Source organism: Grampus griseus, assembly GCF_964374135.1.
Source record: "Grampus griseus genome assembly, chromosome: 3".
NCBI classification, from domain to species: Eukaryota; Metazoa; Chordata; class Mammalia; order Artiodactyla; family Delphinidae; genus Grampus; species Grampus griseus.
The window spans coordinates 153409499-153426024 of record NC_139019.1 but is presented as its reverse complement, the minus strand read 5'-3'; the positions used below and the strand labels follow the sequence as shown (position 1 = coordinate 153426024).

The 16526-nt window shown below is 48.4% G+C and overlaps 1 protein-coding gene across 2 annotated transcripts; it reads right to left on the bottom strand.

Moving 5' to 3' along the window:
• Positions 1–137: 137 nt before the first annotated feature.
• Positions 138–14684, bottom strand: RMND5B (required for meiotic nuclear division 5 homolog B). Of its 2 annotated transcripts, none has more exons than XM_082652165.1 (11): positions 14656–14684; positions 14376–14497; positions 10053–10215; positions 6912–7057; positions 6643–6783; positions 4032–4132; positions 3683–3849; positions 2560–2725; positions 1038–1140; positions 792–946; positions 138–704 (listed from the first exon to the last, which is right to left on the bottom strand). In XM_082652165.1, the coding sequence occupies exons 3-11, from the start codon at positions 10189–10191 to the stop codon at positions 641–643; spliced, it is 1182 nt and encodes a 393-aa protein (XP_082508291.1). In that variant the 5' UTR covers positions 10192–10215; positions 14376–14497; positions 14656–14684; the 3' UTR covers positions 138–640. The 2 variants fall into 2 exon arrangements, with proteins under 2 accessions (XP_082508291.1, XP_082508290.1); XM_082652164.1 differs by having other exon boundaries at positions 14626–14674.
• Between the last annotated feature and the right edge of the window lie 1842 nt (positions 14685–16526).

Sequence of the window (16526 nt, the reverse complement as noted above, 5' to 3'; positions counted from 1 at the left end):
GATGCAGGTTGGGTTCTTTAGACTGGGCTCTGTGGCTGCCATGCTCCCAACCAGCAGCAATAGTTAGGCCATGCCCAGTACCTGTGCGCAGTGGGCACGTGGTAATTCTTAGCCTGTGAAGCTAAAGGTGGGCAAAGTAAGGAGAAGGCCCGTGAATATATTTGCTCAAAGTTATAAAACAACGGCATTCAGTTCTATCCCAGACTATTTACAGTGGGAAATTGATGCATACAGTTGTGAGGCTGTACAGTGGGAGGAATGGACACAAGCCTTGGTGTGGCAGTAAGAGACCTGGCTGAGGGCAGGATGGAGGACATCTGCTGTGCCCGCCAAGTCCTTTGCTTCTCTGTCAGTTGCTACTAAGTCAACAGCAAATATAATGAAGGGGAGACAGAGCAGGAGTACAGAGGCCAGAGTCTCCCTGCCCTTAGAGCCAAGGAGCCAGCTGCCGGATGTAGGCTGCTTCATCTCCCTCCTTGGCCTCTGCCACAGGGCCACTCCAGCCCCTGCCTGTGGTGGCACTCCTCAGCCAGTTGCTCTGAAATGAACCACAGTCCACAGAAGCCAACCACCCCCACGGAGACAGACCAAGGCTCATGGGTGAAAAACCTCTTTCAGCAAAGTTCCTCCCAGGCAGGAATCAGAATATGATGCGTTTCCCATCTGCTGGGTTCTGCTCCATGGGACAGTAGGGACACTTCAGCCTACAAAGGGAGGAGAACCAAGAATGTCTCAGGGGGCCAGCCAGCAGAAGGATCAAGCCAAGGTGGAGCAGAGCACATGGAACTTACTTTCCTCCGTTAATGAGCTTGTTGAGTGCATCTCGGGAGATGACATGGCCACAAATGAGCTTGATGGGAGGGTTGGAATCCGACGTCTGCTGACGGAGGATGGGGCACGCGAACACTGAGTGGTACCAGCACTTCATACCTAGTTCGATCTCAATCTGGGGAGGCCAGCAGAGGTGTGAGTCCCACTTCCCATGGCGGCTGTCCTCCCCAGCACCTCCTGCTGTACCTCCCCCTGCCAGGCCTCACCGGTAACTCATCCTTGTGACTCCAGACCCCAGTGCACTGCCTCTGCTCGATCACAGCTTTAATGTTCATCAGCACTGGCAGCGCCACACAGCCAGAGGCAAAGCTGCAGAACAAAGAGCAGGGGCTGGAGTGACCCTGACCAAGAACCCAGCAGACAGACAGAAGGACCAGCACATTGTTGGAATGTGACTTGGGACAAGGTTTCAAAGCGGCACTTGATCAAACCGGTACTTAAAAATCTCTCAGGTAACACATAAAGCCACATATGTAGTCATGCGTCCAACTCTAAAAAGTCATTCTAATGCACCCCCAAATTTGAGAATCTATAATAAACACAAAAGGAAAATCCAGGGGAGAGATAATCTGTTCATCCCAAGCACTGATAAGTCCTTGGTGTGACAGGGACAGTGATGTTTGGAAGGGCCCCATCCTGCCTGTCTACCCCATTCCATTGTCACAGTGCACCTCTGTAACTGCAGTCAACCAGGGCACTTAGATACAGGAAAAAGCAGATTCAGTCCTCACAAGGATTGGGCGGGGGGTGGGGAGCCGACTGGCTGGAGCCTTGGGTACCAAACGCCTACAACACGCAGGGCAGTTGTGTGCAACAGAACCGTCCTAAGGCACCGGTGTTCCCACTGGGAAAGACTGTTCTATAACCAGAGTCTGTGGTAACGAATTGGAGGGTGCAGCCTATCACAGTGGGGCAAGGCGTGAGATTCTACAGCCAGCCTAAATAAAATATACCACTGTGGTGTGGTATGTGGTGGGGTCAGGTCCAGGTGACCTTTAGTCCCTGTGAGGCCCTAGGAGCCTGTTTTCTCATGTAAAATGAGGATAACAGTACCTCTAACTCCTTGGTTCGTTGTGAAGCCATGAGAAGAATATTAACTATAAAGGAGTCTTCTGAGTGAAAGCTCTCAGCACATATGACTCAGCCACTCAAGTCTCCCTGAAGGGAAGTTGTGTTTGAGAGATGAGGTGGCAAGAAGGCCAGGCTGTCAGAGGGTCTTGTGATAATCCAGGGGTGAGGTGCAGGAGAAACAGACCTCACTCAAGAGACTATAAAATGGGAAACTTGGGCTTCCCTGGTGGCGCAGTGGTTGGGAGTCCGCCTGCCGATGCAGGGGACACGGGTTCGTGCCCGGGTCCGGGAGGATCCCACATGCTGAGGAGTGGCTGGGCCCATGAGCCACGGCCGCTAAGCCTGCGAGTCCGGAGCCTGTGCTCCGGGAGAGGTCACAGCAGTGAGAGACCCGCGTACCACCAAAAAAAAAAAAAAAAAAAAAAATGGGAACCTTGACCCTGCCATTGACCTTGTGGTGATCCCAGGCCACAACTCTTTCTAAATCTGTTTCTCCAACTGTAGAAAGAAAGGTAATTCCTATCTGGAAGAATGACTAAGACAGCCAGTTTAGGTCTGTGAAGGCACCAAGCACCATTCCTGGACGTGGCAGGGCCTTGGCAAATTGGGTTTCCCTCAACCCTCCCACTTGTGCTGCCCCCACAGGGCTGGCTGTACCTGACGCTGAGGGGTGACTCCACAGAAAGGCCCAACAGGGAACAAGCATCGCGCGTAAAGGTCTCACAGATCTCGGCCCAATGGCTGTTGTCCAGGAGGTGGCAGTAGGGTGACTTCTCCAAGCCCAGCCGCAGGTATACCAGACTGCCCATCATCACCTGGATCTCTACAAGGCAAGGGGGCATCAGGGTACAAGGAGGCAGCCTTTTCCCAGGGTTCCGCATCCAGCCCTGTGGTGGCAGGGCTGCAGAGGCAGTATGAGCCCCATGGCTTCCAGGCCCGAGACCTGACCAAATGGGGGTTAAAATGCCCTCTGGCAAAACCAGTTTTCCCTAAAATCCAGTGAGGAAGTGGGGTCTCAGGCCTGCTTCTGTGGCAATCATGACCCCACTGCATGAGGTAGGTAGGGGTTTCAGTTTCCTTCCCATCCTTTCAGCTGCATCAAGGAGTGAGCTCAGGCCAGCGCTCATGTCTCTATTCTCCAACACTAGCTAATCCCCCCACCCCACCCCCGCCTTTTTTTTTTTTGGCCACGCCTTGCGGCATGAGGGATCTTAGTTCTCTGACCAGGGATCAAACCCATGCCCCATGCAATGAAAGTGTGAAGTCCTAACCACTGGACTCCAAGGGAATTCCCTAATCTCCCTTTTTAAAAAGCTTTCAGGAGGCAGCAGTATCTAGCTAAGATTTCATAACATTGCTGGGCTTTCATGTTGTTTATCTCTAAATAAAATGTGAAGTAATAAATGTGAGGGGAGCTAAAGAAAAAAGTTACTTGTAGTCGGGTGGTTACTAATTGTGAACATCTGGAAGGTGAGGCTCAAACAACTGAGGTTTGGAATTCCTACTGTGAGGCAGAGCAGCATGAGGGCACGCGTGTCGTGGGCAGGCCTGGTGAGCTCTGGGTAGGGGTGTGGCACGTGGCTGGGGACCAGAGGTGGTGTGAGATGAAGCTAGGAGGGTATGGCAGAGGCGGTGAGGAAGGGCCTTGAGTTTGTAGTTCACCTGGGCGACAGTTGGGGAGGGGTTCCCACACAGCCCCACGTGGGGCAGGGACGGGCAATCCCAGACGTGATATCCGCCAGAGCCCAGCATTGCCCACCCTGGAACTCGGGGCACGTACCCCGCTGGTGAAGCCGAGCAAAGGGCTGGAAGTGCCGAGCGTAGCTGAGGGCCTCCAGCTGCTTCTCAGGGCCACCTGCCAGGAGGCGGATGAAGTGCAGTCGGTGCAGCTTGAACTCCAGGGAGCTGTTGAGCTCGAGCAGACGCTGCCTGTGGGAGACGGCCCATCTGGGAAGAAAGGGGCCAGCTGAGTGTGGAGCTGGTGGGGCGAGAGAAGGGGCCCTGGAAAAGCCTCCAAGAGCCTATGTGAGGCCCGTGAGACAGAGCTGGAGACGTGTCAAGTACGCTGAGTGAGGTGAAGAGCACAGACAAGCCCTGTCCCCCGCGGGCCCACCCAAGGGCCAACGTACTCCAATGCTGGCCCCAGGTCTTGTTCATGCAGAGCTTCCAGGATTCGATTCAACTCCAGGAAAGGCTGCTTGAAATCCAAATCCACATTCAGTGTTGATTCCTAGAGGGAGAGAGAACAACTCACCACTGGAGGACAGCGTTTCCAAAATTCTCTGCTCTACACCTAATAAAACCTCATCCACCAAAGACAAGCTAGAGAGGGCCAGGTTTTACATGAGAAGCCATGGTCTCTTGCCAGACACCTGGACCCCTCTTATTCCCAGTTCAGTTCTGGGAGGCTGAGTGCTACATGCTGGCCTCCCAGAGAGCAGACTGCAAACCCCACCCCACCTGCTGGGGTACTGGAGACCCACACTGAGTAGCATGGAGAGAAAATTATTCCTTTTCAATCCCCCTAATTACATTAAGGGAAAGTATCCTTTATTTTCACTTCTAGTGTGTCTTTAACACCTAACAAGTGCTACTTCGTCATTTTACTAATCTTCCTTTTTAAGAAAGGGATTACCAGGCACTCAGACCTCTGGCTGGCAACCAACTCTACCTAGAAATTAATAACTTCACTTTTCATTGTATATATATATATATATATTTTTTTTTTTATATTTTAAATTTTATTTTATTTATTTTATTTGTGGCTGCGTTGGGTCTGTTGCTGCACGTGGGCTTTTCTCTACTTGAGGCGAGCAGGGGCTACTCTTGGTTGTGGTGCGCGGGCTTCTCATTGCAGCTTCTCTTGTTGCGGAGCACAGGCTCTAGGTGCGCGGGCTTCAGTAGTTATGGCATGTGGGCTCAGTAGTTGTGCCTCACGGACTCTAGAGCACAGGCTCAGTAGTTGTGGCGCACGGGCTTAGTTGCTCCGCAGTATGTGGGATTTTCCCGGACCAGGGCTTGAACCCATATCCCCTGCATTGGCAGGCGGATTCTTAACCACTGCGCCACCAGGGAAGCCCCCATTGTGTGTGTGTGTGTGTGTGTGTGTGTGTGTGTATATATATATGTATATATATATATTTTTTTGTTTGTTTGTTTTGTTTTGTTTTGCGGTACACGGGCCTCTCACTGCTGTGGCCCCTCCCGCTGCGGAACACAGGCTCCGGATGCGCAGGCTCAGCGGCCACGGCTCACGGGCCCAGCCGCTCTGCGGCATGTGGGATCTTCCCGGACCGGGGCACAAACCCGCATCCCCTACATCGGCAGGCGGACCCTCAACCACTGCGCCACCAGGGAAGCCCCATTGTATATATTTTTATAGCTACTCTCTTTTTATATCAGGGGCACTGATTTCTAAAATTTATTTAAAGAAGCAACAAAAGCAAAAAATAAAAAGCAGGACTACATCAAACTAAATTAAAAGCTTCTGCACAGCAAAGGAAACCATCAACAAAATGAAAAGGCAACCTACCAAACGGGAGAAAATATTTGCAAATTGTGTATCTGATAAGGGACTAATATCCAAAATATATAAAAACTCATAGAACTCAATAGCAAAAAAAACCCTTAAAAAATGGAGAGAAGATCTGAATAGACATTTTTCCAAAGGAGACATCAAAATGGCCAACAGGCACATGAAAAGATTCTCTACCTCAATCATCAGGGCAGAGCAATGCAAATCAACATCACAGTGAGCCATCACCTTGCACTTGTTAGAATGGTTATTATCAAAAAGATAAGAAATAACAAGTGTTGGCAAGGATGTGGAGAAAAAGGAAACTTCGTGCACCTTTGGTGGGAATGTAGATTGGTGCAGCCACTATGGATAACAGTATGGCTCAAAAGATTAAAAATAGAGCTACCATATGATCCAGCAATTCCAATTCTGGGTACTTATCCAAACAAAATAAAAACACTAACTTGAAAAGATATCTGCACCCCCATATTCATCGCAGCATTATTTACAATAGCCAAGATAAGGAAACAACGTAAGTGCCCATCAATGGATGAATGGATAAAGAAGATGGTGTGTGTGTGTGTGTGTGTGTGTGTGTGTAAAATGAAATATTATTCAGCCATTAAAAAAGTAGGAAAATCCTATCGTTTGTGGTAACATTGTGGATGGACCATTATGCTAAATGAAATGTCAGACAGAGAAAGACAAATACCATATGAACTCATATGTGGAATCTAAAGAAGTTTTTTTTTAAGAAAACCAAGCTCATAAACACAGAGAACAGATTGGTGGTTACCAGAGGTGCAGGGTAGGGTGTGGGAGAAATGGGTGAACTGTTTTTGTTTTTTTTTAGTTTTAATAAATTAAATACAATTTTTAAAATAGCTATTAACCCATTTAAGGAAAGAATGCATCAACAGAAAGGAGCTGGTCTACAATGGAAGCAAAGTTAAGGGGCGATCTTAGAGGAAACATTGGACTTCCCATGTGCAGTCCAGAGGGGAGGATGCCCTGCCAGGCCAACTGTCCACTGGAAACAGGTCTCTGGGAAGAGGTATCCCTATCAGACAATCAGAGCTGATGACATACATATTTGAGTCATGTAAATAAGCCGACCTGTCTGGATACAAGAAAAAAATAATAACGGGGTCCTAATATAAAGAAAACTACCAAGTAGAAAGCAGAACAGGCAGGTACCAGTGCCTTCCCAGCGGGCTCGTTACCTGGCACAGCTCCTCAGCAACACTGAGCATGCCCTGCTGGTACAGGTGCTCCAAGATGGCCATCTGCAGGATCTGCTGCTGCTTCTCCCGAGAGTCCCACACTGCGTCGGAGACTACACCGCAAATCTCAGAGTCAAAGTTCTGACGAGGATAAGAGACAGGGCCCTGTGACTCAGGGTCTCACTTCTCACACTGGCTTCCTGAGAAGCCCTGCTACAAACTAGCAGCAGGTGTTCCCGCCCCCAGTCCGGGGCCACCCACATGCTCACCCTGTCAATGGCTTTGCCCACTCGGGAGACACTGCTGTGAATGTCCTTGTGGTCTGAAGCCAGTTTCTGCACGGTGTCTTTTATCTTCCGGCAGCACTGAGACATCACCAGGGAGAGGGTGGCTGAGAGAGGGGTCCCCTGGAGGGCTGCAGAGAAACACTGGCAATGAGTCAGGACACAGAGGAGAAGACCTTGTCCCTGCCTCCTTATTCTAAATGCCAGCATGGAGGCCGGGAAGCAGCCCTGAACTCCAAAGTGAAAGCTTCTACTACAGGTCCTGCCACTTTTTAACTACATGACTTGGAATTGGTCAAGTGGGACAAGCCGGTTCATCTCTCAGAGTCTTCATTTCCTCATCTGCAAAATGGGGGTGATAGCACTGGCCTTGTAGGTTGCTGTGAAATGAAGATGATTTGGCACTTACTGTGGGCAAGTATTTGGTTTTAGCTCATTTAATCCTCACCACCATTCTATGCAGTGGGCACTGTTAGTATCTTGTACTACAGCTGAGGAAGCTGAGGCAGTAACTTGCCAGATGTCACAGGCAGTGATCTGAAGCCCAGGCTCCTCACCACCACCCAGATGGCTCCTTATTATCTTGAGGGAGATACCCTGTGGGAAGGCTTTGAACCGTAAAGTATTGTTCCCATGTTAATGCCTCTAATTAACCTAGAGGACACCAGGCAGGCCAGGGTCCTCCAGGGAAGCACAAGGACATTTCTGGCTCAGGATGCCAGGTTTACAGTGGTGTCCACCCCCCATGGCTGGATGAGCCACACGAACTACCAAGAGCACGTGGGGCTTGGAATAGAGAGGGTAGACAGGGCACGGGTCCCTTCTTCCAGCCCAGCATCTATGTCCCTTCTTTAGATGGCAGCACCTCGGTTCAGGGAAGAAAACACAACCCAAGGAAGGGAACGTGACCCAATAGGGCCAGGGAGCGTCTCAAGCTCCAAGACCAGAAGCCCTGGAAGAGAGAAGCATTCTGCCAGGTTGCTAAACAAACAAAAGTGAACTGGAGTTGCTGGAGCACCATGGCCACCTCAGGGGAGCACTGCTCTGAGAATGAAGCCAGTGTAGATTGAAGGTATCACGTGAGCACTTAGATCCAACTGGGCTGGACCTTTCAGTTACCTGAATCTATAAATCCAGCAACCATACCCCCTTTGTTTGTTTAAGCTAGTCTGAACTAGGTTTCTGTCACCTGTAACTGAATGAGTCCTGACAAATACAAACAGGAGGTGGTGGCTGGGCCTACTCCTACTAGGATGGCTATAACCAAAAAGACAGGTGATAATAAGTGTTGGTGAGGATGTGAGGAAACTGGAACCCTCATACATTGCTGGTGGGAATATAAAATGTTACAGGTACTTTGGAAAACAGTGTGCCAAACAGTGTGCACACAAAACAGTGTGCCAACATTTTCTTCAAAAAGTTGAACAGAGAGTTACCATATGACCCAGCACATAAAAAAAGAATGAAGTACATGGTACAATAGGGATGAACCTTGAAAACACGCTAAGTGAAAGAATATAAAAGGCCACATATTATATGATTCCGTTTATATGAACTGTCCAGAATAGGTAAGTCCATAGAGAGAAAGTAGATTAGTGGTTGCCAGGGGCTGGGGGAGAAGGAGAAATGGAGTGATTATTAATGGGTGGGGGATTCTTTTTAGAGAGATGAAAATGTTCTGTAATTGGATAGTGGTAAAGACTGTACAATTCTGGAAATATACTAAAAACCCACTAAATTGTACACTTTAAAAGGGTGAATTTTAATGTGAATTATAGCTCAATCAAAAAAAAAGGAACTAGGGGTTACCTCTGGTCAAATCTAAGACAATTTGATCACCAAAATAAATAATAACAGTAATGGATTATAACCCATTGAATAATGTAAGAATTTATGAGTATGAACTTGGAATGAAGGAAGGAAGGAAGGGAGGAAGGAAGGAAGAAAGAAGGAAGGGAAAGCTCCTTTCTTATAGTTAAATGCCAACTAATAAGTGTATAGGGAATGATAGACCAGGAAAAATCACCCATGTTGCAACTAATTTTGTAATGATTGGTTCACGCAAGAATCATCAATGAATGCTAAAACCAGTGGGCAGAGTCTGATAAAGCACAGGAAATTTATATAGTCTCAAAGTACCTCCCCACAAATTACTTATTGATTAACTCTAAAGAAAGAAATATTAACCTTAGGGTGTAGGAACCTGGCAGACACCATCTTAACCAAAGATCTTGATCAAAGTTAACATCACCCATAATGGAACAAGCTGATACCTTGTACCTCCTGATGTGATGCACTGAGAAACACATCAGTTCTGAAGTACTCTTGCCCAAAATGCAAAAAAATAAGGAAACAGCAAACAAATCCAAATCGAGAGACGTTCTGCAAAATCACTGGCTTTAATGTTTCCAAAATGTCAATGTCATGAAAGGCAAAGGCAGGTGGAGGAAATGTCCCAGATTTAAAAAACTAAAGATTAGACACAAGAAACTAAGTGCAATGCTTGATCTTGGATTGGATCCTGGACTGGAAAATAAAATTTAAATGTTTTACAAAAATTATTGGATAGTGGCAAATTGAAATATGAGCTATATTTATTAGGTCATAATATTAATGTCTAACTTCTTGATTTTAATAATTATACTGTACTTACGTAAGAGAATGCCCTTGATCTTAGGACATACACACCAAAGGCTTAGCTGTATGATATCTGCAGCTTACTTTCTAATGGTTTTAAAAGTAAGAATATGCAAGAAAACTGATAAAGCAAATACGGCAACATACTAGCAGTTGGTGAATCTTGGTGAAGGGTATATATGAGCTCTTTATACCGTTCTTAGGACTTTTCTGTAAACTTGAAATTATCTTAAAGTGTCTTAAAGACTCAAAATAGAAAAGCAAATTGAAAACAAAACGTAAGTGAAAATAATCTCAGGTAAATTAATAATTTCTGTTGGGCTTTTTGAAATAGCTCAGAGACTTCCATTGTTCCCCATTGAAGAGGCCTAGGGATCCATGTATCAATGCCCTAACCATCGTCCTTCCAGAACCCTATTATCAAGCAGCCTTGGGGTCTCCTAGGCCCCAAGGGAGGCAGGTGTGGGGCTCTAGTGGGGGGACACCCACCTGCGCTGGCCAGCTCAGCCCGCAGCTGGCCCACGTAGTGCAGCAGCTCCTCCAGGCTCTGCTCACAGTGCTGCCCATAGGTCAGGAACTTCTGCAGGACCTTGTCCACCTCTCTCTCCACACTTGCACACTGCTCCATGGCAGCCACTGTGTCAGGCCCCACCTGGGCCAGAGGGGCACAGTGAGGAGGGCTCCCAGATCCCACCTCACCATTCCCATATCATATATCAATGCTTAGAAATTCCCAGCTTAACATATCTGTACACAGCTTCCATCACCTCCAGCCAGGGTGCCCATTGGAGGTGCAGGTAGGCGTGAGGACGGGTCTTCTGAATCATGGTGAGAAAATTACTCTGTTTTCAACTCTTTTCATTAGAATCCTTGTTCATCTCTTTTTAAAATTTTTTTTGGCTGTGCCACAGCATGCAGGGATCTTAGTTCCCCGACCAGGGATTGAACCCATGACCCCTGCAGTGGAATCGCGGAGTCTTAACCACTAGACCACCAGGAAATTCCCCTCATCTCTTTTTTAATCGGAAAAGAGAGCAGGCCTTGCAGAGCCCTCAGCAGGCAATACTATCTATGCTATCTAAGTAGAAATCCATACATACATCGCATATTCTAATGTTTCATGTATTTTCATATGTTCATTATGGCCACCTCTTCACTTAGTGGATTTGGTTTTCCATATACTATAGTGATAGAAGCCATGAAGGCAGTCCTTGAATGGCTGATGCTTGAAAGCACAGCCTATGGAACAAATGCTGACCACAATGGCCTGAGAGGCCTTGCCCACCACTCCTACCTCAGCCTCCCTGCCGCTTGCCCACAGACAGGCAGCTCATATTCCCTTGTTCCTTCACAGCTCCGTGCCTTGGTATGCTCTCCATCACCCCTCACTTCCTGGACTACTTGAGAATCTGGCCCATCCTTTCCAAGGCAGCTAAGAGGTCATCTCCTTCTGCAGCTGTCCCTAGCCTGCTCTCACCTGGCTCCCTCCACTCTCACTTGGCACCCTTCTATTTCAGTTTTGATCACTGGGTAACGATCTGTTTGAGGGCTTGCCTCCCCCACTAGACTAGAACATCTCTGGTTGTAAAACTCTTCCTCCTCATGGTACCATTGAAGAAAGTTGACTTTTCTTGTCCCACCTTTCCTACCACTAAGGTCCCATTCCTAAGTCCCTTCAACACTGGGCCACTGCTCCCCTCCATTTCAGAGCAGCCTTTGACACTGAACACATGGACAATCCTTAAAATGCTGGTGATAGAGTTGATTTTGCTCCCCATCTTTCCATCTATGGGATTTAAAGTGAGAGGGCTCTGTCAAATGCATCTCTCAAACGTTCAAATCTAGCCAGTTGTTCATTCTCTCAAAGAAGGGTACAGAGTAACATCACAAAGAGAAATCTGTGTCCAAAGTGACCATCGGGATTCTCCCAGTCTCACCAGCCTCTCTTCCCATTCCCACCAGTACTGTTAGCCCTGGCCCCATCATCTTGGTCCAACCTATAGCCACTATCTCCTTATCAGACAGGGGATGAGTAATGGAGAAATGGTACCCAGGGCCTTGAGATGTATTTATGCCCTCCCTCCTATGATTGACACTATCACAGTAGAATTTGTTAATCATGGTGTCTAGAAGACATGCCCCCCTCTTCATGCCCCCTGAGGAAATACCCTATAACTGGAATATGAACCACTACAGGTAAAATATAACAGGGATACCTGTTGGAAATAATATAATAATAATTATTGCTATGAATAGTTAATATTTTATAGGGGCTTATTATGTGACAGGTGCTGTTCTAATGACTTGGCATGCATTAATTCACTTAATTCTTACAAAAGCACTATGAGGTAGGTACAATTATTAGACCTACTTTACGGATGAGAAAATGAAACTCAGATTAAATAAATTGCTCAAGGTCACGTAGCTGGGAAGTAGAGGACTTGGAACCGAAGCTGGGCAGTCTGGCTCCAGGCTCCAGAGTCCTTCTCTGAAGCACAGTCCTCTCTGGACCAGCTTAACAGGCCACCATCTCACCAGGAAAGGAAAGCAGCCAATATTTGTGGTTGGAATGAGTGTGCAGCAATGATTAATGATGAGAAGAAACAGGAAAGTAACCACAGAGCCTGTGAGATGATCAGCTAGGAAAGATGGCAGTACAAAAGAATGTTTGCCAAGAGTGGGAACCAGAATCACAATTTACTGAAAATAAACACTGCTCAAGAAAGGTTACAACCTCACCAAGGTCAAACAGTATGGCCCTGTCAGACATCAACTAATACCAGGATTATCAAAGGGAAGCCCAAGTCAGCATCTTGAAATTGTATTAAAAAGCTGAGGGAGGAGATGGGTACAAGAATTTTCATCCCAGTGCTGTGTTGTGGCAGGGAGTTTGAGACAACCCAGGGGCCTACGGGAAGTGATAAGTCAAGTAAAATGTGGGAGATGCACCTATGGAAACCTGGGTAGCACTGAGAAACCATGTTCCGGATATACCCACAGCAACATCAGTAAGATCCCAAAACACGGTACTGAAGGGAAAAAAAAGAAACAAAATGAAGTCCAGGCAGAATACCACTTATGTTTTTAAAAAATATATGCATACAACCAAGGACACACGCAAATAAAAGGATATGTACCAAACACATCAGAGTGGTTTGCTGCAGTTGGGTGGGGGGGAGGGAATGGGGAAAATGGGGATAAAAGGGAATATGTAAATAAATGCAAAGGAGAAAAAGGGCCTGTGTGGACCAGTTAAATGTACACTGAACTGATAAATGTGATTACCTCAATAAATTTTTTTTTAATAAAATAAACGAGATGGGAAAACAGAACTGCTTGCAGGTATTCCATCCGAAAAGCCCAAGAGGCCAATTCGGCCTGTCCAGGGTTAGCCACTCTCCCTTAATCACAGCCGGTCATCTTCACCAGGCACAAGGATGGATGAGTGTGAGTTTGTCTTCAGGATTAATCCAGGGAGTTTCATTTCCATTATCCTAAGCCCTCCTCCCCAAGGTCTCACATGGACAGAAATTATCTACCAGGGTGATCACCCCAATACAACACATCAGATCCTGTCACCCCTTTATGCATCACTGCCACGGTTTGACATAACATGCCCTTTGCAATTGTACATTTACTTCCTTTGCACAAGCTATTCCTGTGTATAGAGTGCCCTCCATGCTTCTCTGCACGGAGAACACAAGATGCTGTTTAATCATGAAGCCCATGAAGCTCTCAATGAAATCTCCCTGCCTCCTCCTCTGCTTCACAAACCAAACCTCTGTCAAGGGCGCCTATACCACACACATCTGAGTTCTCAGCACTGCGGCACAGTAAACTGCCTATTCACACGTCTGTCTCCCCGCACTAGACTGAGCTGCTCAGGGCTGGAGTCCAATCTCATCCTCTGTCCCCTCAGTGCCCAGCCCAGGGCCTGGTCCACGGGGGGTACATCCATTTCCTAACTAGGGGGCCCTGAGCTCAAACTTGTCTCAGTTGGGCAGGAAGAGACATGAGTGCAATACTGAAATCCCCACCAAGGCATGCATCGGGGTTTTGTCCCCAGTCTTCAACATCCTAACACAAGAGGGCCCCTTCTGGGGCCAGGGGAGAAGAAGGGAAGTTTGCGCAAATCACAGAAAGGTCCCCTTTGCCTGACACAGAACTGGACAGCCTCCACCGACCCAACACTTAATCTTTTCACCCCCCATCTCTATCCAGTCTTCACCTGACACATCACTCCTTTGCTTAAAATCCAATAGATTTCCACATACTCAGAATAAGTATGGGAGATGGGTCTGCAAGGCTCTATGTGAGTCAACTCCCAACCACCTCTCCAACTTCATCTCCTACCACTCTCTTCCTTAATGGCCATATTCCAACCACACTAGTTTTCTTAATATTTCTTGAACATCAGTTTATTTCTACCTCAGGGCTTTTTCCCTCTGCCTGAACACTCTTTCAGATCTCCCTATGACTGGGTCCTTGTTACGGTTTCAAACGCATTTCTTCAGAGATGCTCTCCTAGACCACAGTATCTAATGTTGCCCCCTCTGCCCCACCCCGTACCTATTAGTCTATCATATCACCCTGTTCCTTTTCTTCATTGCACATCTTTATTTCAAGTTTCAAATCTTTCTTCTGTCATTAACCAAACCTGGAAGGAGGAAAAAGCCCACCAATCTTCTCGGACTACAGCCCCTGCTGGGAGTTTCACCTTCATTAGCATGCATATTACTGGCAAACTCCTACTCATCCTTCAAAAGACCTTAGTCGAATGCCCTGCCTGGCTCCCACGTCCGCAACGGTTACCTCCGGCTCGGCAGGGTCGCAATAGGATGGGACGTGTGAGTTCGAGCCACTCCCCAGGTAGGGGCGGCTCCCCGAAGGGTCTCTGAGAATGTAGCAGTCCAACTCCCGGCCCTGGCCGACGTCTGAGGAGAAAACAAACCCAAGGGCGGACTGGTGAGGGGGCTTAGTCCCGCGGCTTTACAGAAGACCCGGGGCCTGGGAGCCTGCGTAGCCGAGCAGCCGCCCACCGCGCTCCGCCCTCTGACCGTACCTCCCGGCAGGGAAGCCAGCCGGCTCTCACCTGGTCCCGCAGCCCGTGGCCTGGTTTCCGGCGCCGCTGTCAACGGAACCGGAACCTGCGACAGTTGCTCCGAGGCTCTGGATTCGCCCACTCGCGGCTCCGCGGAGGGGGGGCCGAGCCTCCCCCTCCTGCGCACGAGTGGAGTCGCCCGCAGGGTCAGGGCGGCAGCTGAAAACCGCACCTCCGACCGTCGCGGGGCTGCGCCCGGGCTCCCCCGGGAGCCCGAGGCCGCCGGCCCGGCCCCGACTCTGCACGTCTGATGGGAGGAATCGGAGCGACCCACTCGCTGGCTAGCGGGGGTGCGCGCGGCGGCTCCGCGTTCAGAAGCCCTAGACCAGCAATAACTCTGCCTCCCCCGGTCCGCGCCCTCCCACCCTCATTCAAAGTAAAGACAATACTGAACAACACAATGCATGTAAGGTCCAACAGTTAGGCTTTCCCGCGATGGCTCCTTGATGCCCTTTTTGAAACATCAAATGATGTTTAAAAGAGAAGTCCCCTTTTTTCTACCCCAGCCCTGCTGCTCCCCTAAGTCCATACTTAACACACTGGGCAATTAAATTCTGCTGCGAGGGACTCGGCCCTGCCCTGCTGCCCTAAATTTGTCGCTCTCCTTCCAGAATGGAGGGGAGACAGGGGTTGCACAACCGCCCTAAGGAGGAAGGGTAAGAGTTAGGAAGGAGGTGAGAGGAGATGGTGACCCCAAGCCCAGGCCAGGGCTGAGTTCACGACCCTCCAAGGCCCCCTTGCTCTGCAGGGAAGGGGCAGAGAAGCCTCCCGCCCCCTCCTCAGGCTTCAGGGACTTGGACTAGAAACAGCCCAAGAAAAAAGACTCGGTCTCTTTTTCCCTGACTTTAGCTTCCTTTTAGGGCCAGTCTCATTCCAGGGCATCTTACCCTACAACCCTCCATACCTCCTCCCCACCTCCACAAAACACCCTTGCACAATCCAGCCCTGTTTTCTTTATAATATTTGACTTTAAATTATCTTGAGCGTTTATTTGTTTATTCTGTCTTCCTGCCCCTAACCTCCCCCTCCCCCCCTCCCTTTTAGGATAAAAGCTCCATTGGGGCCAGGAGTTTGTACTCACCGCTGCTGTAGCCCCAACACTATGTGCTTGGAACACAGTAGCTGCTCAGAAATAGTCTGAAGTAGCCGATATCCTCCGTTTATGAATGGGGAAACCCCGGTTTCAAACCTGATGAAACACGCAAGCAAGAGGGCGGTCCACAGCCCGTCCAGCAGCCCGCGGGGGCGAAGAGGCCTGTCCGTGCACCGTGGGCCTGGGTGGTCCTGGCCCAGGCGGGAGTTGTGGGGGTCGGAGGGTTGAGTGAACCTTGCCTGGGGCTACAGGCCGAGGTTGAGGCTGAGTCCAAGCCAGCAGGACCTCACAGGGTTTCGCGAACGCCCCAGGCTTCCCCACTTCCTCTGGGGAAGCCTGCCTCTCAGCTACACTGGGTGTGAGCAAAGCCTAGCTTCTGCCAGAACTTAGAATGCCCAGCTCATACGTCAGGCTCCTTCACCTCTGTCTGTCATTGTTTCCCCCAGTATGTGGCTCTTCTTACATCATGGTTTCGTTACTTTTCAGGTTGCACCATGTTTTCTTACATGGCTGATTTTGTCAATCTTTCCTTGTTGGGATTGTGTGGTTTGGTTTTGTTTTATTTTGTTGGAGGGTGGCTGCTTCAAAGCAGAAAAACTTAGCTATTCTCCACTAACTCAGTAACAGTCTTTTTACCTTTTGCTAGTTTCCTAGGATTTGATTTTTAAAATTTAATTCCCAATGCATGTCCATTTTATTTTGCAGGGGGTGGTGTAAAATATGACTTTTTTTCCCCATATTTTTGTCCAGTTATCCCAGAACTGCTTAA

Coding starts and splice junctions, on each gene's coding strand:
- RMND5B (XM_082652165.1), bottom strand. CDS start 10,191: ATGGAGCAGTGTGCAAGTGTGGAGAGAGAGGTGGACAAGGTCCTGCAG. Junction 2,726..3,682: donor TGCTCGGCTTCACCAGCGGG/GTACGTGCCCCG, acceptor CTTGCCTTGTAG/AGATCCAGGTGATGATGGGC. Junction 705..791: donor AAGCTCATTAACGGAGGAAA/GTAAGTTCCATG, acceptor CTCCCTTTGTAG/GCTGAAGTGTCCCTACTGTC.